The following is a 25,585-nucleotide window of genomic DNA, read 5'->3' as shown; positions in this document are numbered from 1 at the left end:
TCTTAAATAATTAGGCTAGACATACTGGCGTCGCAACTCGATACAAAATGAAATTCATCCTCGACACTTTTCATTGTGCACAAAGCACACTATCTATTTGACATCTCTATACCATAGTAACCCCCAGTTTCAACAAACAAGGAATGTGATGATTATCTTAGTTTACATCTAGTAAGGCATTTTTTTGTAATAAGTCCGTTTTGTTAAATATTTTTGCAGACTTGGTACAAATTCAACAACAAATTTGTACAAATAACACTTAGAAGAACCCTGAAAGGTTCCGTTTAGATCAAATGTTAAGTACCAGTCAACATAAAATTCAGACACTGCTAATGGAAAAGTGATTCATGTTGGATAAAAAGTAATTCAGGTGAAGAAAACCTACCAAACAAACGATGCTTCTGTGCAAATTTCATTTACAATCTACATTTTTGTACATACTTTTTCTCTATTTAGCGCAACAAACAAATAAAAAACTAAGATTATGTGATCAGTAACTGTTTCTAAACAAGAAATAAAATTAAATTGGGTTGGCTTTTGACGTGCTGTCTGATTTTTAGAAAGCCTGATAAAAAAGTACTTACGATTAAAATACTAGGAGTGTGAAATGTGATGCACGATAGAACGTTTCCATGTGTTGTTACCTTTTGATCCGTGGTCAAATCATAACTTGCACATTACACCATAATTCGTTTCTTTCCCCTGTATTTCCAAACTCATTGAGAAACTCTTCGCATGAGAATAAGCACGCGAGAATAAGGATTTTCACTGCTTTCAAAATGTTGGATGCAATTAATATTTTAAACTCGTTCTTTCCAAAATAGAAACAGGTTAGTATCATTCATTCCCGAGTATTCGATATTGTCGTTTACTAAACGGAAATAAACGCTAGTTGAAGGATCACTCAGTCATAACCATTTTACTGCTACAAGTGGGGCTGCATGTACTGGACAACAACAGCACGTCTCACTTCCAGATAATGTTTACTAAAACCATGTAAACACGATGGCTTTTTAAAGGGTATGGTCTGGATTAGACCCCCCCTTTTTTGTTGGATTTTTTTTTCAATATTTTGCCATTTTTTTGGGAAAATGTGGCAGAGTCAAACTTTATAGTTTTCATATTTTAAGCAATGATTTTTATTTATGTACTGCAATGGTAATTCTTCTACAATTGATGGAATAAATATCGACTGAAAAATGTGACTAAAACAGTATAAGCAATGACCATTTTTGAATGCTGGAATAATACATTTTGTACATGTTCCATAAGTTTATCTGTGCAGGCAGTAAGACAAACTAGATAGAGGTAGGTACTGTCTCACATAAGGTACAGTACAAATGTTTTTTTTTTGTTAAAATGTAGATATGGATAGTTATGGGTACAAATGTAACATGTTTATGTTGTTAATCTTCTGTTTTAACAATTCATAAAGGCTTTAAATTTGAAATTAACATTATAGATATGATCATTTGAAACCATAATAGATTCAGTGCTTTTAGACCCAAATGTAGTACAGAGTTTTGATTTTAGCATTTTAAATATAAAAATACTAGTTTAGTTTTTCAACCTGTCCATCACACACTGAAGATTGGATGCAAGTTTTCATTAGTGGGAATTGGGGTGTAAGATTTCTTGTGTTTGAAGAGAAATTGTGTTACGATTTGGAAATTGTATATATATGGCATATAAGTTGTACTGATTTCATTTTTTCTTCTCATGGAATTTCATCAGTGGACTTAGTACTGTCATATTTTAAAAAATTGGAAATTTTTTTGGCACCACTTTTTGCTCTTATTTCTGAACATTGATTAAAAAAAATTGGTGACAGAATTTTGGAAGCCAGTGCAGCCCCTGTTTCAGTTACATGTTTATAAATCCATTTTACTGTCTATATACAGAATCTGAAAGTTATCTAATTTTGAATTAATGCATAATAAGTATAATTTTGTTTTGAAGGTGCTCTATGTTGCTCAAGAGAGATTAGAGGATGCATGAAAGGATTCTTAGTAATGACTCGTAAAAGGTGAGTGACATATAAAGAACTTAATTAAATTAAGAAAATTAAGTATTAAACCAACTATGTCTGAGGCAAGATAAACAAGCTCTAGCTAGATGTTAAGTTCTGGTAAAAATCACTATTACTTGCTATCAGGAGATATCTCTTTTTGTATACAGATGCTTTTGTTATATGATTAAGCCAAAAACAAATATCTTTATTGTGTGAATATTCAATTGCAAATAGAGTTTGTCAAGTCCTATTCTAAAATTATAGTTGAACTGGACCATTATTATTTAAGCTCTTATCTTTGCACCACTAACATACCTTGTGTTTCAAAGGTAATCAAGGGAACCAATGTTATAGCGGCAATCAAAGGAATGTAATTCAGAGACAAAGACCAGATATGGAAAACAGACATACACAACAAAGAACATAAAGTAACTAAAATCATACACACAAAGTAACAAAAGCAAATGAGCAACTCAGACTACACTAAACTTGTTACATTTTTTGAAAGTTCAACGACAGCTTTCTCCACAATCTCTTAATTAATTTTGATTAAACTTACCCCCAGCATGTTGGACTTAACATTGAATGTTACTTATGTGCATTACAAGATAACTGCTTTAAGGATGCTTGCAATGAAAATTAATTCAACTAAATTCAGAGGTACCATATGTATTATCATGCAGATTTGTTTTTCACCATTTCAGGAACCAGCCACCTGCTTGCCTCTATGGTGAACAACTAATTCAATATATGCAAACTTGATAGCTTATCATATCAGGTATATACTGTTCTCCAGAATTTTTGTACTCCTGCTTTTTGAGACGGGACATATTATGGCATACTGGTGTCCGTCCATCTGTTCTTCATACTTTGCACAATAAATCAAAAGTGCTGCCACGAACTTATATAGAAAGCACTTTATCTGTGTGTCTGTTTGTCTGTTCATGTTATCTTTTAGATGTCTGATTGCAAGTAATTTCAGCTGTTGATATTAGAAATGAACATATATCAAGTAAGAAAAAATAAGATCACTTTGATTACAAATAAAATGGTATTGTAAAATATTTTATATATTTTGTTTGCATAAAGATTTTTACTTGTTTTATTCTAGAGACGAGAAATGAAGCATGTTTCATGGGTTGAAAGCTGACCAAGAAGAAAAAGAAGTGCCAAAAAGCTGATTATGGACCTGAATTTAGACTTCCATTAGAATTTTTATAATTAATTTAAATACTAAGATAAAGGTACTGCTCATACAGCATTCTAAGTTTATATTCTTAAACAGCATATTTATAGTCAGAGTGTCTTTGAATATTTTTTTCTATTCTGTTGTTTTACATTTGTGGTTGATAAGTGAATTTTCAAAGTGATTTCATTTCAAAGCTATAAAAGATTAAAAATTTCAAAAACATCCCAAAACAATACAAAAAACCTCTCTCTTTTAGTCATACAGCTTTTTTATTCATACTGCACAGAAGAAAAATGCACTAAGTGAATATGTAAGGCATACACTCTCTATGACTATCATTGTATTTTAACACAAGATATCCCATGGGAGAAAAAAATCCCATGGGAGAAATTAAAATCCCATGGGAGAAAAAAAGTCCCATGGGAGAAAAAAATCCCATGGGAGAAAAAAAATCCCATGGGACACAAAAAAATCCCATGGGATTCTATGAAAATCCCATGGGATATTGAAAAATCCCATGAGATAAAAAAATCCCATGAATTTTAAATTGTAACTACAAATTTATTTTAGTAAATATTGTAAAACAAAATGCATTTTATTAAATCCCATGCAAATCTGCATCCAATGATTACTCACATGACATGGTAGGTTGAAGAAAAAGCAGCGCAAGATTTGCAATTCAGTGATTTGCAAATTTAAATTGTCTTGTGTTTTATACAAAAACATAGGAATTAATTTTTATATACGGAATATTTAGAGTGATTACTGTAAATCGCACGTTAATCGGCGCCCAGTAATACATTGTGTGACGCATATTTTATGCAAATTACTCGTAAACCTTTATTGTATGTCCATAGCTTTTGGCAGTAAAACAGAAAAAATACATTCTTACTCTCGTCATCTATTAAAGAACTGTGTGAGAAATTCCGATTTTTAACAAGTGGAGCGCAGCGGAACGAGCGAAAAGACAAAACAATCTCACAAGGGAAATTTAAGCATCATTTTTCAAATTTTTCTTATAAAGCATTGTTATAAACATTGCATCCATTGTGTGAAGGGTATTATAAACGTACTTTAAAACATCAAAATAATAAGTACTGTATTGATTTCTTCAGAATTCGTTTATCTTAATTGTCACAAACCATTTATTGTCCTCAGCAGTTGCACATATGATATGGGATCCTTTATCAGCAGGCGTTGGAGTCCACGACACGTCCATTTTATGTACGTTTAGACGCCCTTGATCGTCAGTAAGTATAGAATATTTACGTATCATAGTGTTTCCAGTCATATCAATGGTCCTTAATCTGAAACAATAAAGCAAAATCAAAAATCAAAATCAAAAGCACAAAAACAAAACAAGAGCATAAACACAAACAATACAGAGCAAACCAAAAATCGTTTTTCTTTTTAACATGTTTTGTGGGCACTTTTGCAATTAATCTAATGAAAAAGGAAGCATTTAGAATATGGAAAAATAAGTGATACAAAAATAAAATCAAAATGTCGATAAAAAGTTAAAAATGTTCATATCTGTAAAATCAATTTACTTGAAAAGTATTATTTTTCCTTTTCCTTATCATGTCATAAATTTATGTTCTTAAAAATGAATATGAAACATTGATTACTATTGCTTACTCATTATTAGAATGGACATAATAAGTTGCATTGAATGTATCCCCAGCTTGTAGTAGAATAACATGTCCTTCATGCAGTGTTGGTGTGACGAAAACAGGTTTTGCACTGCAGGGTCCGTCCATGATTTCTGGGCGCACTAGAAACTTTAACCAAACCAAACATATTGATAACTTATAAGACCTACAAACCTAAATGCTACGACAAATTCTAGTTTATTGATGATGATAAATTAGACTGTACTATACGATTATCATTGCTTCTTTATGAAAGACTTCACGATAACATACGTATGACTATTATCATAGGGTCGGAGGTAGGAAACGGAAAATTCTGGATTTCTTTGTAAATTTTCTTTTTAATATAAAGAAAAATAATACAAAATATCTTGAAAGGGACTTTGCTTGTTTGTCTCAAGGATGATCGCTGCCCTTTTTATCATCTTTTCGGACTCCCCAGGTTTTATCCATTTCTTGGCATATATATTTTTTACCAAGTGACTCGAATTTTTTTTCATAATTTCATTAATCATACTTTAAAATGTAATGCAGGTTTTCTTAAATGTTTATTTCATCAGGGTTTTTAATTGATAAAGACAAAACCTACCCAAATTAAAAAAATCCTTTTCCCGGCAAAAATTGCAAATGCTTATATTTCAAAAACGAGCACACTGACCCAACTCATTATACTTCTTATACTGTTCTAGCGTGAAAGATCTTAAAAGATTTTACAACCCTTTGAAATCCTTGTTATTCTTGGTTAAAGCAGTGAACATCCTTAAAAGTGGCCTAATATAATTTTCATTTGTGCCATACCTGCAGAGGTATTTTTGATATTGGGACGTCCAGTGTGTATGTTTTCCTATCGATTAGAACTGTTTCTTTTGGAAAGTCTTCTATTGTGATCGCTACAGCAAACCATTCATTAGCTGTGTAATTTTGGACTGCATTGGCTGTAAAGCTTATTTGACATCGTTCCTAAAAGGTAAATGAGACTTCAAATTAACTGAAGATAGCTTTGTCACCTTGTGGCTTTCATCTTGATTAAATATATAATACAAATCACCGTACAGATGGGAAAATACAACAACAAAAATGAATAGAAAATGTCTTCCCGGATATGTAAATCTTTTATCAGAGAGCACAGCATATTGTTTCATTTCTTGAAATAAGTGTACCGATCGTTTAAGTTTCAATGAAATCAATGGTTTGTGCATTTGTAGATTTCCGGACTTTTTATATTTGTTCCTAAGAGACATTATTTCGTTTCAATAAAGGATTAGCTTGATTTTGTTGAAAAAATGTTAAAAATTGACAACTGAACCATAATAAAACTAAATACTGTTATACTGCTGTTAAATAGATTGCTATTTGTGAAAGAAATGTCAAGACTCACTTCATTTAAATAAGCATTTGGAAGTAGTCCTGCTATGGAATCTGCTTCATCAGGCGTTGCCCATCTACATCTTACATTATCGCCATCTATATCTATGACGGGTATCTGTATTGTTATGTCACAATTGTATTGGACTCTAAAACATTGGGCAACAAGTGTCAGTTGTTCACAAAAATTATTAGCAAGACAATTAAGCAAGTTCCAAAGAATTCAAACCTGTTTAATCTCCTGTCACATATTATGTTTTATTCAATATTACAAATATTTCTTTCTTTCGGCTAAATTTACAAATATAACAAGACTTTATCAATTTGCTTAAGCTAAAATGCAATTTTATTTATTTTTTAATTTTTACTTTATCATATAGAATTTTACTGCATCACATAAACATTATCGTAATGATAGAATACAATCGAAGAATCAGACAAGAATATTACTTTGGTATACTATATTACCTGTATATAGCACGACTCGTTGTTTGTGGACTTTGATTAGGTAAAAATGAATCATTCCTGTGGTGTAGGTCAACTGTTGTTTCAAGTTTCCAGTTTCCTTGGCCGTTTCCATAACCCAATTTTATCCAATTCCCACCATCAAAGCTAGATTGTAGATAAATAAAGTAAAGGCATGGAATGATCAAGCCTTGTTGAATGTTTGAGCAGTAAGCTATCTCTAGATTTTAAATGAGAAATAAATGTAAACAAAATAATTTATGAAAAGGTGAAAGATACATTTGATCGTGAAAATGATACTGAAAAATGATTTCTTTAGTACCGAACAATTAATCCGCCAGCTCTTTGAATACCTGCTTCATTTTCAAGAAAACTATTTAAAATATATTTAGTGAAAAATACAAGACGTAATCCTAATTGCATGTTGTATCTTCATCAGACACAAAAATCAGCTCTAGGTATTTTCATACTTTTAGCACTTGGAACTCAACTTTTATATTTTCAGTTCCTTTATTTCCGTCGGGACTCAGACCTTTTTTAAACTGATTTTAGATGTGTTTAATTGTGTGACATTTTTCCACAGTTGCCAGATTTTAAAGGGAAGAGTTGTGATCACGCCAAAGTAATTTAACTCTGATGCGCTTTTTTTTGCGCCTGTCCCAAGTCACGAAAGGCTGACATTATCTTGCCAGTGGAGTTATTGTCTCTTTGACATCTACACCATACGTATTCGGCTTGTTCCCATTTCGCCTTAGCTGTCAAATTTAATAAATGAAATTATTCTATTTCGCCTTAGTGGTTTTTGGGCTGAACTAAGGCGAAACGGGAACTTGTGTAAACATCTAATTAAGTCTAAGGTTTGTTTGTATAACAATTAAAATATTTGTTTATTGTTGTTTAGTTTATTGCTTTATTTTAATTGTAGATTAGTTTTCTGTCTGATTTATTTAAAATGTCAAGAACTTATTTTACATTTTATTTTTAGATTTTCAATTTGAATTGACTGATTGGCTTAGCAAACAAAATTCAACACATTATATTTTTAAACTTTAACACATCATATGACTTGTTAATAATCATCCACGAGCACAATTTACATGTAGTAACAAGCACATTTAAAAGCACATAAAGCATTCAGCAAATATGAGCAAGATGAAATATTTGTAAGCATGTAACAAATAAATCATTATTCAAACATATGTTTAAAGCAAATAAATAGATAACATTTCAACAAAAGTTCACCAATACATTTCAACAACAGTTCATCAGTACATTTCAACAACAGTTCATCAATACATTAAAGTTCATCAGCCCTAAATAATCAGTCAAGCTTCAGGATGAACGACGCTGTATCTCCATACTGTATGCAGCTCTTCTCACCAGTTGTTGGTTGGGTTTTCAGCTATTCTCGTTATATCATTAATATTTCCGGAAGCAGTAAGGTAAAATTAGATAAAATATACAGGTATCGGACAAATCACATGCCTATAAAAATATCAAAAAGCCATAAGGGATGCACTCAATCATGTTAGAAAAAGAGAATTTTTGAAAACTGCATATAGAGTGCAGGGTCAGGCGCGTAGTTGAGGCCAAATTGAAGTGTAGGCAAAATTACGGCTGGGGTCTGGGGGCCTTAAGCGAAGCCCCCCCCCAAAGCTCCGCGGAGATAGCGTTTTAGAGCATCATTTATGCCTTTCCTAGATGTATTTTATCTCAAAAAAAATTGGCAAAATTAAGTGCAGGCAAAAGCTTTTTTGCCTAACGGCAGCTACGCGCCTGAGGGTACATTTAACTGTATGAAAAAAGTAAAGCTTTCAGAGTTATGCAATGCAGATTTAGTTAAACGTATGGGGTTTAGCCATGCGATACAGGGTATGCAATATAGGGTAGAAGAAACCGACTATTTGCAGAACCTTTATATAACATACAAAAACAGGGTAATAGCAATATCATCGAGTGTAATAGTCAGAAGGAATACAAAAAGTGAAGTCCGGATAACAAATTGCACTGCTAAGGTAAAAACCAGAAAGTTTGAAACCACCAAAAAGGACATGACTAGGTACAAACCTTTCCGAGGGAAACGGTAGATTAAACTTCCCGCTTCCTTCGCGATCAATTATTCAGAAACAAATCATGGAAACTCCATTTCGTTATTGTTTTACCACGAACTGACCATATTTGTCGCATTATCCATAAATCGCTCATGTTGATGGCAAGTCCTTGGTAAAACAATGATAAAATTGAGTTTTAGTTATTTATTTCGATTTTAATTCGACTAAATTCTTCGTATTGTCTTTCAAAAGACGCACCTATGCATTGCACCAATGGCGACCGTTACGTTGGTAAAATTGAGTAAACTTATGTATGACGTTGTTCATATGTTTATCAAAACTTTATATACCACGACTGTGGTCTAAAGATCTTGGAAGCGCGTCATATCAGAAAAAAATAATTAATAAATGGAAATAAAAGGAAAAGAATATAAATAAAATACAAGTAAAGCAAAAATACACAAACTTTAAAAAAAAAATATGAAGTTAATATGTGTCAAGTTCAATGTGAAAATAATAAGATACAAGTAAAAAATACAGTAAATGGATTATTGATATTATGAAAGTCCATCATCTATTATCGATAGGAGATTTATGAACGCCCCGGTCTATCTGCGCGCCTTCGTTTATTTTCCACATTGTAAGCGCGCGCAGATTAGTTGCGTCATACCTCCACTTTGTCAGAGATTTAAACTAAGACAACTGTAAACAAAACCTAAATACGACAATCAAGTAAGAAAAATATTAAGTGTAAACACTATTTTATGTATTCCTCAACATAGACCATATAGACAAAGGAACTACCCACTAACGATGCGATGACTGTAAACTAGGTAAGAACGTATTAAAGAATGATAATACCATAAAAACTACCACCATTAGAAATAATCGGCTACTACAGTTCCAGTGGGCTTAATTTGAACAGTAACGTCAATCATAAATAGGCAAGATTTGATTTATTGCAATACTCAATAATGACTTACTTTTTCACGTAGGGATGCAATAAGGGGTAAACTATCTCTTTTAGGAAAATCAAAGTTTAAAGTATAGACTATAATTTGTAAAGAGTAACCTTTACCAATATATCTATTAAGGACAGTCGATAAACCCATCGGATTTTGTATGAAAGAATGTATCGTTAAAAACTGGGTGGGAAGTATCATTTTTAATTAAGAACTTGCGATTACTATTATTTTTTTGGTTTCAAAGTTTTGTGATGGTGAAAATACTTAGTGAATAATTTAGAAGTCTGTGATATCAATACCCCTGGTGCAAAATGATTAAAAATCTCAAATTAGAAAAGAATTTAATTTTTGAACTTAATAATATTCATTATGTTTCAACGAAAATGTAGAAACAGTTTGCAGGCAAAATAATTCTAAGTAAAAAAAATACTTCTAGGAAAAAATTGTTAAAATCCAAATTCAATCAAATTTCAGAATAAACCATACAGTTTCCCCAAAACATGAGGAAAAGAAAAGTCCAACATACTCACAAATGCATACTTAACAGTTGGGAATGGCATGTCTGTTAATGAAGCAGAAAGGCAGTTTCACGTACAACGTTGCGTGACAGGGTAATGGTAACGTAACTATTGAATGTGTGACAGATATGCGGGGCCCCAATACTATTGTTAAACATTGAGAATGAGGCTAGACTTGTAAACCATATAAAATAAATTGGACAGTATAGATATCGATATACAGCTAGGACGTAGCTAATATTGCTATTGATTTCTGTGTCCAGTTGAAATTAAGAACTTTCGAAAATCCCCGAACTCTTAATTGGTTTCGAAAATTTGTAATTAATGACCAGGGGTGAAGGTTTTAAAGCCCAGAGGACTTTAAATACAGAAGGCAAAATGCACAACTCCAGAAAATTTTGACAATGTTTTTTTTCGAGAACTTACAGCTGTTATTAAAAAGTATGATCCCTATAAAACCCTTTTATTATGTAAGGTCGATGAGAAGGTAGCCTCAGTTGATCATAAACTCCCACCAGTGGTTGGTTCTGCAGACATTCAGTCTCCGGCAGTGACAATAGGAAGGTCCTAGACTGTAACCAGGCTCCGAAGTGGTCATGCATCTGGCATGGCAACTCTTTCTATTCATTTCCTGGACAGAGAAGTAATGAAGCTTTGAAGAAAGATTCAACTCCTGGCTCAGATGTCGTTAGCTCCTGTTCGCAGTGACCATCACATCATTTATATTCTTGACTGTCATAGGTCCCACATTGAATGAGAACTAGAAAGACGCATCATCTTTCACATACACCCAGCCCCTACAGTTATTTATTTCAGCCTCTAAATGTCGGTTGACATTGACCCTTTCAAAGAATTTATAATCACGAATTTAGTAAAAAGTCGAGAAGAAACTCATCTGTTATCACAAAGTCAATGTTGCTGAAATCGCTTGCTATGTTAAATCCAACAATCTCCGGTCCTCTAAAGAAATGGATGTTTCATTTGGCCAGGGATGCTATATCAGCAGAATGTTTTATGACATCCCATGTCTTATATCGGGGTTCTAATGCAGAACATTCAAATGACTACAGTTGTAAAATAGAAACACAATTAGAAATACATGTAGGCCAAGATGATCAAGTTGATGTTTCTGCTTAGATGGATGTTGAACTGGATGATGTTGCAAAGGGGAGTTTCTTCAGTGATTGTATAGAGAATCTGAATGGATTAAAGTGAAGAAATAAAGAAGAAGAAAAAGAAAAAAAAGAAGACTCAAGGAAAGATTGTATCGGATTGTGCTATCACCGAAAATGTAACGCAGAAAATGTGAGGGACCATGTATTTAAGCAATGAAAGATTGTTGAAGAGGATAAGTTTTGCTGTCATTGATAATAATTTTCACCAAATGCCATCATGTAGAAATCTCAAAATGGGTACAGTGTGACAACCCTTCATGCAAGCACTAGATCCCTCTTATATATTTTGCATTCCCTTAAAGTAGCGTGAAGAGAGGCTATATCTTACAGTAACCACTGTAAAGATACAGTCTTGGATTGTTAAAAAAAATTAATCTTTGAAATTTCATCTAGATTTTTTTACGTTGTTCTTGTTCTTGTTGTTGTATTACCGGTATTTTAAGGGAAATTCACAATTTTACATTAAAATCATCTCGCCTGTCATATATGTTTGTATTGAGATGACTACTGTCGTTAAATTCGCGAGGCGACGGGATGCGAATGATACGGAGGAAACTGTGTTGATAGTCTCTTTCATAAATAATTCTTGTGATGAATAGACCCTTTTCTGGGATAGTCGATGATTATGCGTAAAGCATGCTCAATATACACTTCCGCGAAGAAAATTATTTTGTTCTATCCAAGCCCTACCTCGCGGAAATGTATATTGAGCATGCTCATCAACTTACCATAAAAAGGTCTATTAGGTAGTTGTTAAAGGTAAACCTGTACCATTTTCCCCATGAGTGACAACAGCGAAACTGTTACAACATTATCATTTTAAAACAGAGTAAACAGCTGAGTGTTCAGTTAAACCGTCATTTTTCGGGTAAAGAATGCGACCAAAGGCATATCAAGACATTTAATTTTGTTTTGGCTTTTGAAGTACATGACGGTTATAATTGAGTCAAAGTTGAAAATTGAGAGTTAAATTGAAAAGTATAGTACAATGAGTTTATCAACTTATTTCTTGTACTTCAGAAAAAAAGTCAACATTTTGACAGACCTGTTTTATTTTGTTGTGAAAGCAGAATTTTTGCTGTACAGAAATGAACCAAGGAACAGCTAGTAAAAAATTCGCGATTACACAGCATGTTTACATATTTGACGCCTTTATAAATATACTCTCGAATAGTTTCCTTACTTGGAAAAATCTTTACTATGACCAGAACTTAGAAATTCACACTTATATACATGTTGCAAATCTTTACATTCTTAAGCGGAACTCATCCGTCGTTTTTTTTTTTCTTAAATGGTTTTAATTCTTTAAAACTACAACGACTTATAGCATTGTCGTTTTCAACATCCTCCGTAGACTTATAACCGCCTTCTGATTTATTGCCTATCAATTCGCTAGCTTATGGGCTCTGCTATACAAGATGTGAAAAAAATCACAGGACATAAACACTACTCATTACTAATGCACTGGTTTCGGTGTACTGCACTATTTTGCATAAACAGGCGATTTTCAAAATTAAATGTGGAAGAGGTGTAAAGCGTTTAAATAGCAAATATACCCCTCTGCGTAGGATATTGGGTCATTTTCACTGGCTTTGCTATTTAATTAAAGAACTATATAATGGCACATGCCATCTGTTACGAAATAATATGGTTGTCATTTAAAATACATATTGATGGCACGGGGAATTAACCAAAACCCCGTTATCTATGGGTTCATTGAGCGTTATCTATCGGTTCACAGACCATTTATCTATGGGTCAATGGACCGTAACTTACAATACGATCAATAATTCAATTCCGCTATCTATGGGTTTCCAACCCTGCTAACCCATAGATAACGGAAAATTTATTATCAATACCGTTTGCTATTGATAATTATTTCTAAGTAAACTCATTTTAAATGCTGTTATACATGAATTAATTTACAAAATTATGGTTATCTATGGATTTGCGAGTGTTATCTATGGGTTATTGCTTACCCTGAGATAGCGGAAGTTATTCATCGATCACAGGTGATATTGTGAGTTACGATCTGTTAACCCATAGATAACTAGATAACGGTGTTATCCCATAGATAACGGGGTTTTGATTATTTTCGCGTTTCATACATATTTACTCACTAAACAGTATATGGCCCTGCTGAATTAAAGCGATATTGGAATGTCCTTTCACCTTCTTCCCACTTTTCCGCAGAATTATTTGCAGTCTGGCTGTATTGACCAGAGTGAATAGTTGTCAACAAAGTTTCATTTTCATTTAATGCTTTCCAGTCTGCACTAGATTCACTATTTAGTTCCCATGAAAGTCTGTATTTGAATTCTACCTGGTAATAACGACAATAATAACAATTATAGATAGGTAGATAGATATTAAACAGAAGATCTGATTTAATTGAATTAAACACTTAAATATTTAGTAAGCTCTTTGTCATTTTAAAGAGTTGAAATTATGAAAATAAAAAAAATAAATAAAACAAGCAAACAAAACAAAACAAAACAAGCAAACAAACAAACAAATCGAAAAAAGCAATAAAACTCAATGAATAAAAACAATTACCGTATTACCAGGACCAACATTTTTCCAACTAATAGTTCCACCTCGGAAATGACTACCATTTACTGTTACAAAATATGTCACATTACATACACATATTAGTATCAACACAACCAACATACTTAACATGACCAAAAACCAAACTACACTTTGTCACAGCAACGTCCATGCTTTATATTTCATTGGAACCAATAAGAATTTACAAGATACCAGGAAAAGGAAGAGTGAACAATAAAGTACACGTACCATGGTTTGTAAATGAATGAAGTTTATTTTAAATTACGTCATGCATTCAGATTTGTGTATTTGCCTTGAGTCTTGTTGATATAAAAAGAAATTAATACAGGAGAAACACCCACTAATGAATAGGTTCCTTTCATACACGAATGAAAACGAAATGAAAAAGCTTTAAATAATCTTTATATAACATTGCATTCTTATGAATATAAATATTCACTTTATCCAATTCATTTCACCACAAGGAAGCCTCATTTTGTTTAAAGGATTTTTAATACAGATCCATGTAAGAATAATTCTAATCATGAGATTCTTCATGCTTACAGCCGTTTTTGATTGGTCGGCATAATATAGTCGTAATAATAGTTTATTATATGCACCATGATTTTACCGGTCAAGTTTGTTTACAGAGATTGGACCAATAAGAATTTACAAGATACCAGGAAAAGGAAGAGTGACCAATAAAGTACAGGTACCATGGTTTGTAAATTAATGAAGTTTATTTAAAATTACGTCATGCATTCAGATTTGTGTATTTGCCTTGAGTCTTGTTGATATAAAACATAAAAAGAAGTTAATACAGGAGAAACACACACTAATGAATAGGTTCCTTTCATACACGAATGAAAACGAAATGAAAAAGCTTTAACTGAACTTTATATAACATTGCATTCTTATGAATATAAATATTCATTTTATCCAATTCATTTCACCACAAGGAAGCCTCATTTTGTTTAAAGGATATTTAATACAGATCCATGTAAGAATAATTTTAATCATGAGATTCTTCATGCTTATAGCCGTTTTTGATTGGTCGAGAACGTCGTTGCCAGAAAGTTCATACATGCATGAACGCCAGTCAACTTGAAACCATGGCGGCCGCGTAGTTCGAAAGAAGGTGGCAACGAACTGAATGGCAACATATAGCCGTAATACTAGTTTATTATATGCACAATGATTTTACCGGTCAAGTTTGTTTACAGAGAGTAATTTTCAGCTCGGGGAAAGAAACTTATAACTGAGTCTGACTGAACCCTTGAAAAAACCTTATTGTAATTTTCCTTCTTTCTTGTTGTATTTCGTTGATAATTATATTTCTGTTGAAATGTTTACATCTCGTATTTTTCAATGCCAACTATCACTTCGTCTATGCCGCCTTCACTGTCGTTGTGCAGACAATAATGTGTAAATATTCGTTCGCTCCCATATGTGTGCAAAGGAATGGGTGTGTATTGAAGCGTAAACATAAACAGAGTGTATCAATATAACCCACTGAGGCTCTCAGAGGCTAACTTAAACTGTCGGATAGAATTATAAGGATTGAACAGCTATTTTCGGTCGTTCATTGAGTTTTGGAGCTCCGAGATCCGTTCATACATGCATTAACAACCGAAAATAGCTGTTCAATCCTATAATAAATTTTCCCGCATTGTAACAAGATGATTTACAATGTATCAGGTTTTACCAATCGATATAGTTAAATGACGATATTTTAAATTTTATCGTTCATAGATTTTAAACAAAAAAAAACTTTTTAATTGCAGCAATACATTCAATGTACTCACTATATAATTATTTAACACCGTACATCTCAAGCCTGATTCATATATTGTCAGGTACTTGAGAGAAATAGTAGTTTATGTAAAATAACGTTATAATTACGAGCATTACGCAATGTGTAAAAATGTACTTGTCCCGAACTGTAGACTTGCTTTATGACTCAAAGAGAACATTCGCATTCGTGCATCGCCACACGACGCATTCAAGCAAGACGCAAAAGTATTCTTTGTTGTATGCTGAAGTAATTAGTTACCATTTATGGAATGGAATTCTCAAAACTATATTTTTAAACCAAAGCATTATTTTCAAATGCGTAATTGTGTAATGGTTACTTCAAAATCATTACTACATATATATATAGTTACGCCCATACGCCTAAAAAAAGTCTTGTATCAACCAATCTTAGGAGGTTAATAATGTATAGATACTGGAGTGCTGGATTACTTTCAAGTGCAGGTATCAAATAGAAAACAGGTGTTTAGTTGAATTCGAACGGAATACTTATAATGTAACTATACAATACCTTAACCAAAGAAATATACGTCAAGCGGAAAGTACGTTAAACGGAACTTAGCCGTATCTACCATGATAATAATTACCTGAAGAGCAACTTAGGATAGATGCTTTGAGGCGTCATATGTAATACTGCCAACATTCATTGAAGTTTTAACAAGATAACCTTGGTTCCCCTGATTACTCTTTCAATAGGGATAGCAACGACAAATCATTTATTGTTGACGTAACCATGAACACTGTCGCCTATGATGTTTATATGGCATTTTACCTATAATAGAAACTTCGTTCAGACAGTGTTTATGAATTTCGTTTTTGTTTTTTTTAATCTTTATTTGTCAGAAAATATCGAAAATTTGAAGATATCTGAAATCAGATTTTTATGAGATTATATGTATGGATATTTGACAACGGTACACTGTAGAATATGTAAGATGTGCGTTGTAATACGTATTGATCGTTGATCAGAATGTGAAGATCTGAATAGGTTTTGAAGTTCCCAAAAAATTGAAGGTTGACCGCATTCAGACGTTTGAGTAGGTCTGCGTTCCTTTGTAATTAAAAATCACTATTATTTTACGTTCATTTTGAAGACTTCTTTTCGGATATGTTTTTAATATCGTTGTTGTCACAAGCTTATTTAAAACAAGAAATACAAAACAGCTCTCTTACTATATATGACTGTTACGCAAAAATCAGATGAAAATCTTTAGAAAAAAAACATGATTAGATATGATATCGTACTTCATCTAAAGTTGCGTTTGGAAGAAGTCGCGAAATCGATTTTGCTCCTGATACTGACGCCCATCTGCAACATACTGTGTCCCCATCTGTATCAATTACTGGTATTTGTTATCGAAAATAGCGCGAACTAGTATCTTGACGTTTGGTTAATGTAAACGTACACTACTATGTTTTATGACGTTAGAACTTGTGTGGGCTTGCTTGTGATAGATTACGCTTTAAAACTCAAATACATTACGTTTAATCCAAATACAACTTCCTTCTTATTTAACATTTGATGTGAAAACTGAAAGCCGTTAGAGCTGGTCATAAAAGTGCAGTTAGTGGATTTTTACCGAAAACGGAAGAAAAAAAACTTGGATAGACAGGAGCGTTCAGAATTATTTGTGACTTTAGTGCAAAAACAGAGAACTGGTTTAAATGAGAAAATATTCGCATCATTGGAGGAAAAGGACATTGAGGAAGAAATTCTACAAACAGTAGTATAAATGTCATATTAACACAAAAGTCAGACACTTACCTATAATATACTTAACTCTATAACTCAAAGTATCTCACAGAATGAATCAAACAATTCTAACGAGAATACAAATAAGCATAGTTCAACTCTATACCACAAATGTATCAAGTCCAACTGTATAGCAATCAAAGTCACTTGCCTAAACTTACTTTACCCTCATTGAGCGGATATCCGCTTACATGGCAAATCTTTTGGGACTCGTATGAATCTGCAGTTCACTTCAATACAACACTCACAAATGTTCACAAATTTAGTTATCTCAAAGCCTAACTTGTTGGTGCCACCAAAAGTACGATAGAAGGGTTACCTCTCACAAATAAAAACTAAATGGAGACTATCATTACAGGAGCGCTTCGGGCGACCCCACAAAATTACATGCTTTCATGCAGGCCTTGCTTGAATTGCCAAAAATCACATGACCCCGCCAGATGCTCAAATGCCACAGACTACGAATACCGTTTATCCGTGGTAAAAGAAAAGAAACCCTGCTTCAACTGTTTAGGGTCACACCGTTCTGCTGAATGCAAATCACGATTTCGTTGTAGGAAATGTAGCAAAAAACCCACTTTATGCAAGGAGAATGCAAATACAAGTGACCAGAAAGAAAGTCAGTCAATGCCGCTTTTAATCTGCCAACTACCGTAGGCCTACACTTGTCCACATTAGAGCCTCGTACGAATATACTACTGAAAACTGCCGTTGCACCTGTTTTGGGAATCCAGTGCATAGATAGCAATATCCAATTTGATAAGGGCGCACAGCAGTCTTTCATTACCCAAGATTTAGCAACAAATCTTACAGAAACTATCCACTTATCTGCATTCGGAAACACAGAAAACAAGGTGCGAAATTTACAGAGAGCACGTTTGTACGTAGAGTCAATCAACAGAGTAAAAATCAGAATGGAAGTCTTGGTAGTACCAAGTACCAACAATCGCCAGTCCATTGTCAAATCATATGACCAATGACATCAAGAGTTTGAAATACCTACGAGGATTACGCCTAGCGCATGCTGTAACCAATGATTCAGCATTTACAATATCACTGCTTATTGGCGCTGATTATTACCGGGACTTCGTCGAGGGCAATGTTTTTAGGGGAATGGACCAACAGCCATAAAATCCAAATTAGGATACCTTTTATCTGGCCGAGTGGTGAATTTGACGAGACCAAATCGATCAAATAATGTCGGCATGTTCAATATATTGAGAGCACACGAACCGGGTTTGACGTTTAGCGGTTCAGAAAGTTAGAATTATTAAGGGTGAATAGCAAAACGCAGGATGATACGGATTCAGACTATTTACTCAGTTATCAGAAATCGTCGATGGAATTTCGAGAAAACCGTTACGTAACAAAACTTCCATGGAAACTTGACCATGATCAATTGCCGACAACTTTCTCTATCGCAAAAAGTAGAACCGAAAATCTCATTAGACGAGCAAAGAACCAGTCATAATGCAAGTATACGGAATGATCATCAAGGACCAGGAAAACAAGGAATTTGTAGAAAAGATTGAAAATTTAAAAAAAACAGTACCAATCTATTACACTATATTCCTCATCACCCAGTGAAGAAAGACTCAAGTACAACACCGATTAGAATTGTGTATGATTGTAGTTGCAGACGATCTCGAAATTTTCCGAGTCTGAATGATTGTTTAATGTATACACCACCAGTATTAGACGATTTGACAAAACTACTCATCAGATTTAGATTAAATTCCGTTGCTATAGTAACATATAACCCAGACAACCTAAAAGTGAGTTGACAACGCATAGATTTAGATCTGTATTATTCGGAGCTACTTGTTCTGCATTTATTCTGAGTGCTGTCTGGTTGAAGCACCTACACCAGACACCACAGTGATTGCAAAGAAAACCTGAGAACGATATTAATGTTGACAACATACTATCAAGCGTACATGACAAAAAAAAATCTGTTACGTATTATAAAGAAGCCAGACAACTAATGTTACAAGGTGGATTTAATCTTCGCTCGTAGACTTCTAATAGCCAGCATCTGAGAGAACTGCCAGGGACTGAGAACTTTCTGGATACCGACCAGGAGACGAAAAAAGTATTAATGCGATGGAATTTAAAAATACGAACTTTCTTAAATGTATCCACCATTTCATCAACTATGAAGAAAAACTTTTTCATCACTAAGAGAGGAAGCTTGTAAAACCCCGCTTGGACTATTGAGCCCTGTTTGCATTAGAGCGAAAGTTCTTATTCAGAATTTGTGGAAGGAGAGGTACGATTGGGACAAACAGCTACCAGACAACGTGCAGCAAGAATGAATTAAACAAGCTCAATTGTTCTGTTGACAACCAAAGCTCAAGATCGTAACATGTATATGTTGACGCAAGTATGAAAGCTTACGGCGCAGTAGCTTATCTTCAAAACTACCACAACATTGCTTTACAATTGGCAAAAACGAGCGTTGTCCCTGTAAAAGAACTTACATTACCTCAACTGGAGATAATGGCTGCCGTAATTGGAGCCAGATTAGTGCATCATCTTACAGACGCTCTCGATTGTAAAGAAATTACTTGTGGTCAGACAGCCAGATATTTTACCGAGACTGCGTCAATTGAAGCTACTTTTAGACAAAAACAGAATTTTACGATGTAAAGGAAGAATGAAAACGCGCCAATAGCAAAGGCTACACAATATCCTATCTTTCTACCTGCAAATGTACCATTTACAACTTTGATAGTAAGAGAACAACACGAAAGTATTTTACATTCAGGAATAAACTACACAATTTCGCATATACGTCAAAGATATTGAATTCATTGTATTCTTCTGCAATTCATACAGTAAGTGATAAGCAAATGCATAAAATATCGGAAAATGATTATTATTAATACCTAATCCAAAACCGGATCCACCGACTTTGCATAAAATGCAAGAAGTCCCCCCCCCCCCCATTTACTGTTACTGGCATCGACTTTACTCGGGAAATGAACATAAAAGATGAACACGGAAGTATTCGAAAAGCCTACATTTATATGTTTACCTGCGTGTCATCAAGAGGAGTACATTTAGAGGTTTTACATGATTTATCCGAAGATTCATTCATGAAAGGATTTAGACGCTTTACAAGTCATAAATCAACAGCGAAAGTTATAATTACAGACAACGCAATGACTTTCATTGCAGCATCAATTGATATTAAAAAACGATTCGAATCCCAAAATGTTCAAGGACAATTTGCTGATTTAGGCATTGGATGGAGATTCATTCCAAACTGCGCTCCATGGTACGGAAGTTTTTGGGAAATATTGATCGGAATTACAAATACGGTAATAAGGAACGTTTTGGGAAAATCTTTAGTTGATATGGAAACCCTGAATACCGTTGTGACAGAAGTTGAGATGATCATCAACGATAGACCATTAACATACATAACGCCCGATATTAACTACCTTGATCCTTTATACAACCGCTTCCATAGCTTGACAATAAGCATATATTTATATACCGGCATTGTTGTACAATCCATATATTCATTGAATCTTTCACCTTTAGTAATTTTTTTTCTTTAAATCGTTTTGCTTTTGAGAAACATATAAAGCATAGTCAAACGCTTGTTTTCCTGATAAAATCGGTTTATAACAGCTCTAAAATAGTTTAAACTTTTTCTCCGCCATTTAATCTTTACTATACACTTCCATTGCTAAAAACCTATCACATCAACTGTGTATCTGTCTATTTCAAAGATCATTGATGTTTGAATAAATGTTTAAGTTGAAAAAAATCTTTTTCAAAGAAAGTGTTATCCTGCCCATTCAAACAATTCATTTTCAAATAAGAAAAGATTTCTATAACCCGCAGTACCTGTCTTAAATACACCATTAAAAGCGGGTTTTTCGTTTCAGAGGACTTTATCAATTGTATCTATAGTAATTGACCACCAAATTTCAATTAATTTCAGTTTTTCTTAAATGTGTCTAATTCCTGTGTGTAGCTTTCCATGCACTTCTATATGCCCAGGCAAGTTTGAATTTAAACTCAACCTATTGCATGTTAAACAAAATTTAAAAACCGTGGTTAGAAAGCAACAAATATACGACAATTAATGAACCATAAGATGGGCATCGATTATCGATAGCAAGATATGCATTCCTTTTAATGGGCGTAACTGAAATTTGATAGTTAGATATCATAAAACAGTACATGTAATATCGACATAGACACACTACCACTCGAGTTTAAGTTGATATCAAATATTTTATTATGCAAAGACTGTATTTCAATAGATTTACTAGGGTAGAAATGGACTAAATAGTCAACATAACAATGAAATTAATTGAATTCTTAAAATATGACTATAAAATAAATTTTACTACCCGATTACCAGGTCCAATATATTTCCAGCTAATAGTTCCTCCTCGAAAATGATTTGCAAGTACTAGATAACTGATAAGGTCGAATAATACATTAAACGAAAAAGCTGTTCCAATAACGTTAGAAGTTCCCATTATTTTTACAAAATTATGAAGAGCGTTTGTATTGTTTCGACTTTTATATATTTTCAGAATGACCAATACAAAGCGGAAAGGATGTTGGCAATTTCTTTTCGATGACAGTGAGATGTTAACAAAGCAGTAAACTGTCAATTTCAAATACATAGGCTTAAAAGAAATTGATTTAGCTTTGAACAACAAGGAACTATAAAACGACATTCAGTAAATTTCCACATATGTACACGAATGATTGTGCAATTAATTTATCGTTATTGAACAATTCTGTCAATTGTATTCGAATTAAAGAAGGGTTTGATGTAAACTTTTGTAATGAATGTAACATTAGGTTAAAGGATGAATATATAAAATCAAAAATAGAAATTTAAACGACTCTCTGGATACATACGAAGAAATTCACATGAATTCGCGATTAGAAAAGGGAAACTCTTTTTCGAAAAGGTAAATTACCTATTTCTTCGATAGAACTGACGGAAAACCAGAAGAGATTACAAAATAATAGTGGTTTTTTGTTTGTAGTAACAAGAATGTCTTACCCTGCTTGATTTGAATGATGCGTAAATATTATTTTAAAAATGTTCATGAACAAATTCACTATCTGATGATGACATGACAGAGAAAATGCAGATATTTTGTATACCGTTGAAAGTGTTTTCAGAAGTATCTTTTTATAAAAGATATTCTAATATATAATACTTTTCCTCTTTGAAATTTCATTTTTCTTCTAATTCATTCAATAATTGTAAAGGCAAATTTGTACTGTTCGTAACCAAACGTGACGCAAAATGGATGAAAAAATCGAACAATGATTTTACTTTGTAGAAAACTTAGCATAAAAATAAATATGTTTTAGTGTCGTTTACAACTTCAGCCATCTATGAAGATTGATCCTTAATCAGTGAGTAACAAGGCTCAATCTTCACCCTCTGTATATAAGTAAGAGGAAAATATTACTGACGGTCTCGGAAGCTTATTGTCAAAATCCAGTTGAACAGAAAAAAATTGATAAAAGTTGTACTGAAGTTAAAATCTGAAATCATGTGGCACATGACACATAAACACATTCTAACGTTGAAGCACTATTATGGGAAATAACCAATTCAAAATAAATCCAAGAACTATATGTGTTCATGACATGCTAATAATCATCTTTCTAAAACACTTGGTTTGAAAGTTTCTGTAGTTTAATGCATTTCCCACATGTCTACCCCGGACTTGACTTTTTATGATCAACTCGGCGGATGTTTCTAGAAAAGCAGAGGACGCTTACCCTACCGGTGCACCTGGTCCATGCTCCCAGTTTTTAGTGGAGTCCGAGTTGCTCATTTACTTTTGTTACTTTGGATGTATGATTTTAGTTACTTTATGTTCTTTGTTGTGTATGTCTGTTTTCCATGTCTGGTCTTTGTCCCTGGATTACATTCTTTTGATTACCGCTATAACCTTGGTTCCCTTGATTACTCTTTATCTATTATTTACGTAAAGTTTCTTATTGTTGTTTTCATAGATCGAGGTCAACCTCGATTGTGTCAGCGTCAGCAATGTTGTCAAATGAACAAAAGATCGAAATAATATGTCAGTTACGGTATTCTACATAGTGAACCGTCATGAATGTTTCTAAATGTGACCACAAGACACATTCGAAAGGCGCAAAACTGATATGACAGTTGTTTTGATTTTAATTAAATGTTTATGCCAATCAATTTGTAATAACTATACAATTCTTTTTCGTTTGCCTTTCCCCTTGCGCCTACACCGGACTTGATTTTTATGAGCAACTCAGCGGGTGTCTAGAAAAACAGAGGACGCTTACATTACCGATGCACCTGGTCCATATTCCCAGCTTTTCGTGGAATCCGAGTTGCTCATTTACTATTGTTACTTTGTATGTATTATTTAATTACTTTATGTTCTTTGTTGTGTTTGTTTGTTTGTTTGTTTTCCATGTATGATCTTTGTTCCTGGAGTATATTCTTTTGATTTCCTTCATTACTCTTTGATATCATTCGATGGCTTATAAAATAAATAGAAAGTTGGATTCAATGAGATACGTTTCGCGTAAGACATTTTATTTAGGAATAAAAACTGGACTTTTGATAAATGTTGTACTTATTGAACAATGTACGATAAGATAAATCTCATACCATTAGTTACTTACAGCAATTTTAGAACAAACTTGGAAAAATGTGAATAAAAAAAGAAAAAAAATCCTCTTTAACGAGTCATTTACGTGCTTGCAAAAACTGATCACGCATTGGTTCTTTGGTACGCAATGCGCCTTGACTTAATCTTTCAAACGGTCATCATATCGCAAATTTTCGGAAAATACCGGAAGTGCAGGTAACAAACTCCACTATGTTCTGCATCACATTTATTACTCCAGTTAGAAAGTTATCGACTGCAGCTGAAAGAAAATTACTTTATCAAGTCTGAATGATTGTTTTATTAATGAATGGATTCTCTGGTATTCTTTTAATATTCCGCATGAGAAAATTTTCAGTTTTTAAACAGCATAGAAAAGGGCAATTTTTATTGTATGGCTGGAGAACGAGGACAATGAAGTCACCAGATTTTACTGGCTTAGGAACGAAATTGACTCATCAAGTCAACGTCACCTTTAAGTCGAGATCATATTTGCACGACATGCTTTCCATTTATTCTGAGAGTCATACATGTATATATGTATTAAAGAAGCACCTGAATGAAAAACACAATGAATACAAAACCCTTCATCAACATAATCTCTACGTACACAATATTATCAATCTTCAGTAGCGGAGAAGAATTACTTCAGTACTATGAATCTTCAAGATCACTTTTCGCAAATGCAGTTTTTAATCTGCGTTTATTGGCCAAAAATTATATTGCACTTAACAATCTAGCAACATCAGAAAATGCACTGAACAATTGTAATCTAGTTTAAGTGGAACACCAAAAAAGGCAGCAATCACCTTTTCTCAAGGAGCTTTCGAAAGTTAGAACGAGGATGCCTTTGTAACAAAACGTAAGATACTTGGACAATCCTCTGAAGTGTACGATCCGTTGTGATTACTTAGCCATGTTGCAGTTTGAAGGAAAAGGTTGATGCGGTCATTTAATGATCTGCTTTCATCCGAGATTACAAAAGAATGGACTGAATTACGTATACGCAATGTCATAACAAAAACTGTGAAATTCAAATGAAGCTACTTCGAAAGTACTACGATACATTTTCATGGACGCAAGTATAAAGGCTTGCGGTACATGTGCCAATCTAGAACAGGGAATGAGAGCACTCTGATAATGGCTTAAACTTAGGGTGCACCTTTAAAGAAGTTAACCTCATCAATTTCAGATACGGTCCACAGAACGTTTTCGGAAAAGCATTTGAAAATTTCGTAACACTACGAACCGTTCTTGCAGAAATAGAAAGTATTCCCGTCTGATTCACTAGATGAAGATCGATCCGCTCACGTCATCACATTTATAATATGGCAGGAAAATTAGAATGATGGTAAAAAAGGTGACTATAACGAAAACATTAATCAAACTTATAATGTTAGACTTTTGACAAAGCATTTAGACTTGTATCATA

General features: G+C 33.4%; 1 protein-coding gene, 1 long non-coding RNA gene and 1 pseudogene across 2 annotated transcripts in view; 2 read left to right on the top strand and 1 right to left on the bottom strand.

The window, feature by feature from the left end:
* Positions 1-14,136, bottom strand: part of LOC148624911 (integrin beta-like protein A) — a 29,383-nt gene extending 15,247 nt beyond the window's left edge. Inside the window, exons 1-7 of the mRNA XM_088568038.1 lie at positions 13,948-14,136; positions 13,512-13,714; positions 6,686-6,829; positions 6,231-6,366; positions 5,651-5,812; positions 4,839-4,981; positions 4,343-4,507 (exon numbers count right to left, since the gene is read on the bottom strand). Coding sequence (XP_088424164.1) covers positions 4,343-4,507; positions 4,839-4,981; positions 5,651-5,812; positions 6,231-6,366; positions 6,686-6,829; positions 13,512-13,714; positions 13,948-14,073 — 1,079 coding nt within the window. The 5' untranslated portion in view covers positions 14,074-14,136. The remainder of the gene's footprint in view (positions 1-4,342; positions 4,508-4,838; positions 4,982-5,650; positions 5,813-6,230; positions 6,367-6,685; positions 6,830-13,511; positions 13,715-13,947) is intronic.
* Positions 693-22,794, top strand: LOC148624909 (uncharacterized). Its single transcript, XR_015919801.1, has 9 exons — positions 693-830; positions 1,960-2,026; positions 2,716-2,789; positions 3,123-3,255; positions 4,359-4,450; positions 7,266-9,566; positions 10,173-10,309; positions 14,592-14,661; positions 22,066-22,794. It is a non-coding gene; the product is annotated as an uncharacterized LOC148624909 (long non-coding RNA).
* On the top strand, positions 18,099-19,782 carry LOC148624910 (uncharacterized; annotated as a pseudogene).
* Positions 22,795-25,585: the final 2,791 nt, after the last annotated feature.

This window comes from Perna viridis, chromosome 2, assembly GCF_037379345.1.
Source record: "Perna viridis isolate PV_CMFRI_1.1 ecotype Kerala chromosome 2, ASM3737934v1, whole genome shotgun sequence".
In the NCBI taxonomy this organism is placed as follows: Eukaryota; Metazoa; Mollusca; class Bivalvia; order Mytilida; family Mytilidae; genus Perna; species Perna viridis.
This window is presented reverse-complemented; position numbering and strand designations above follow the sequence as displayed.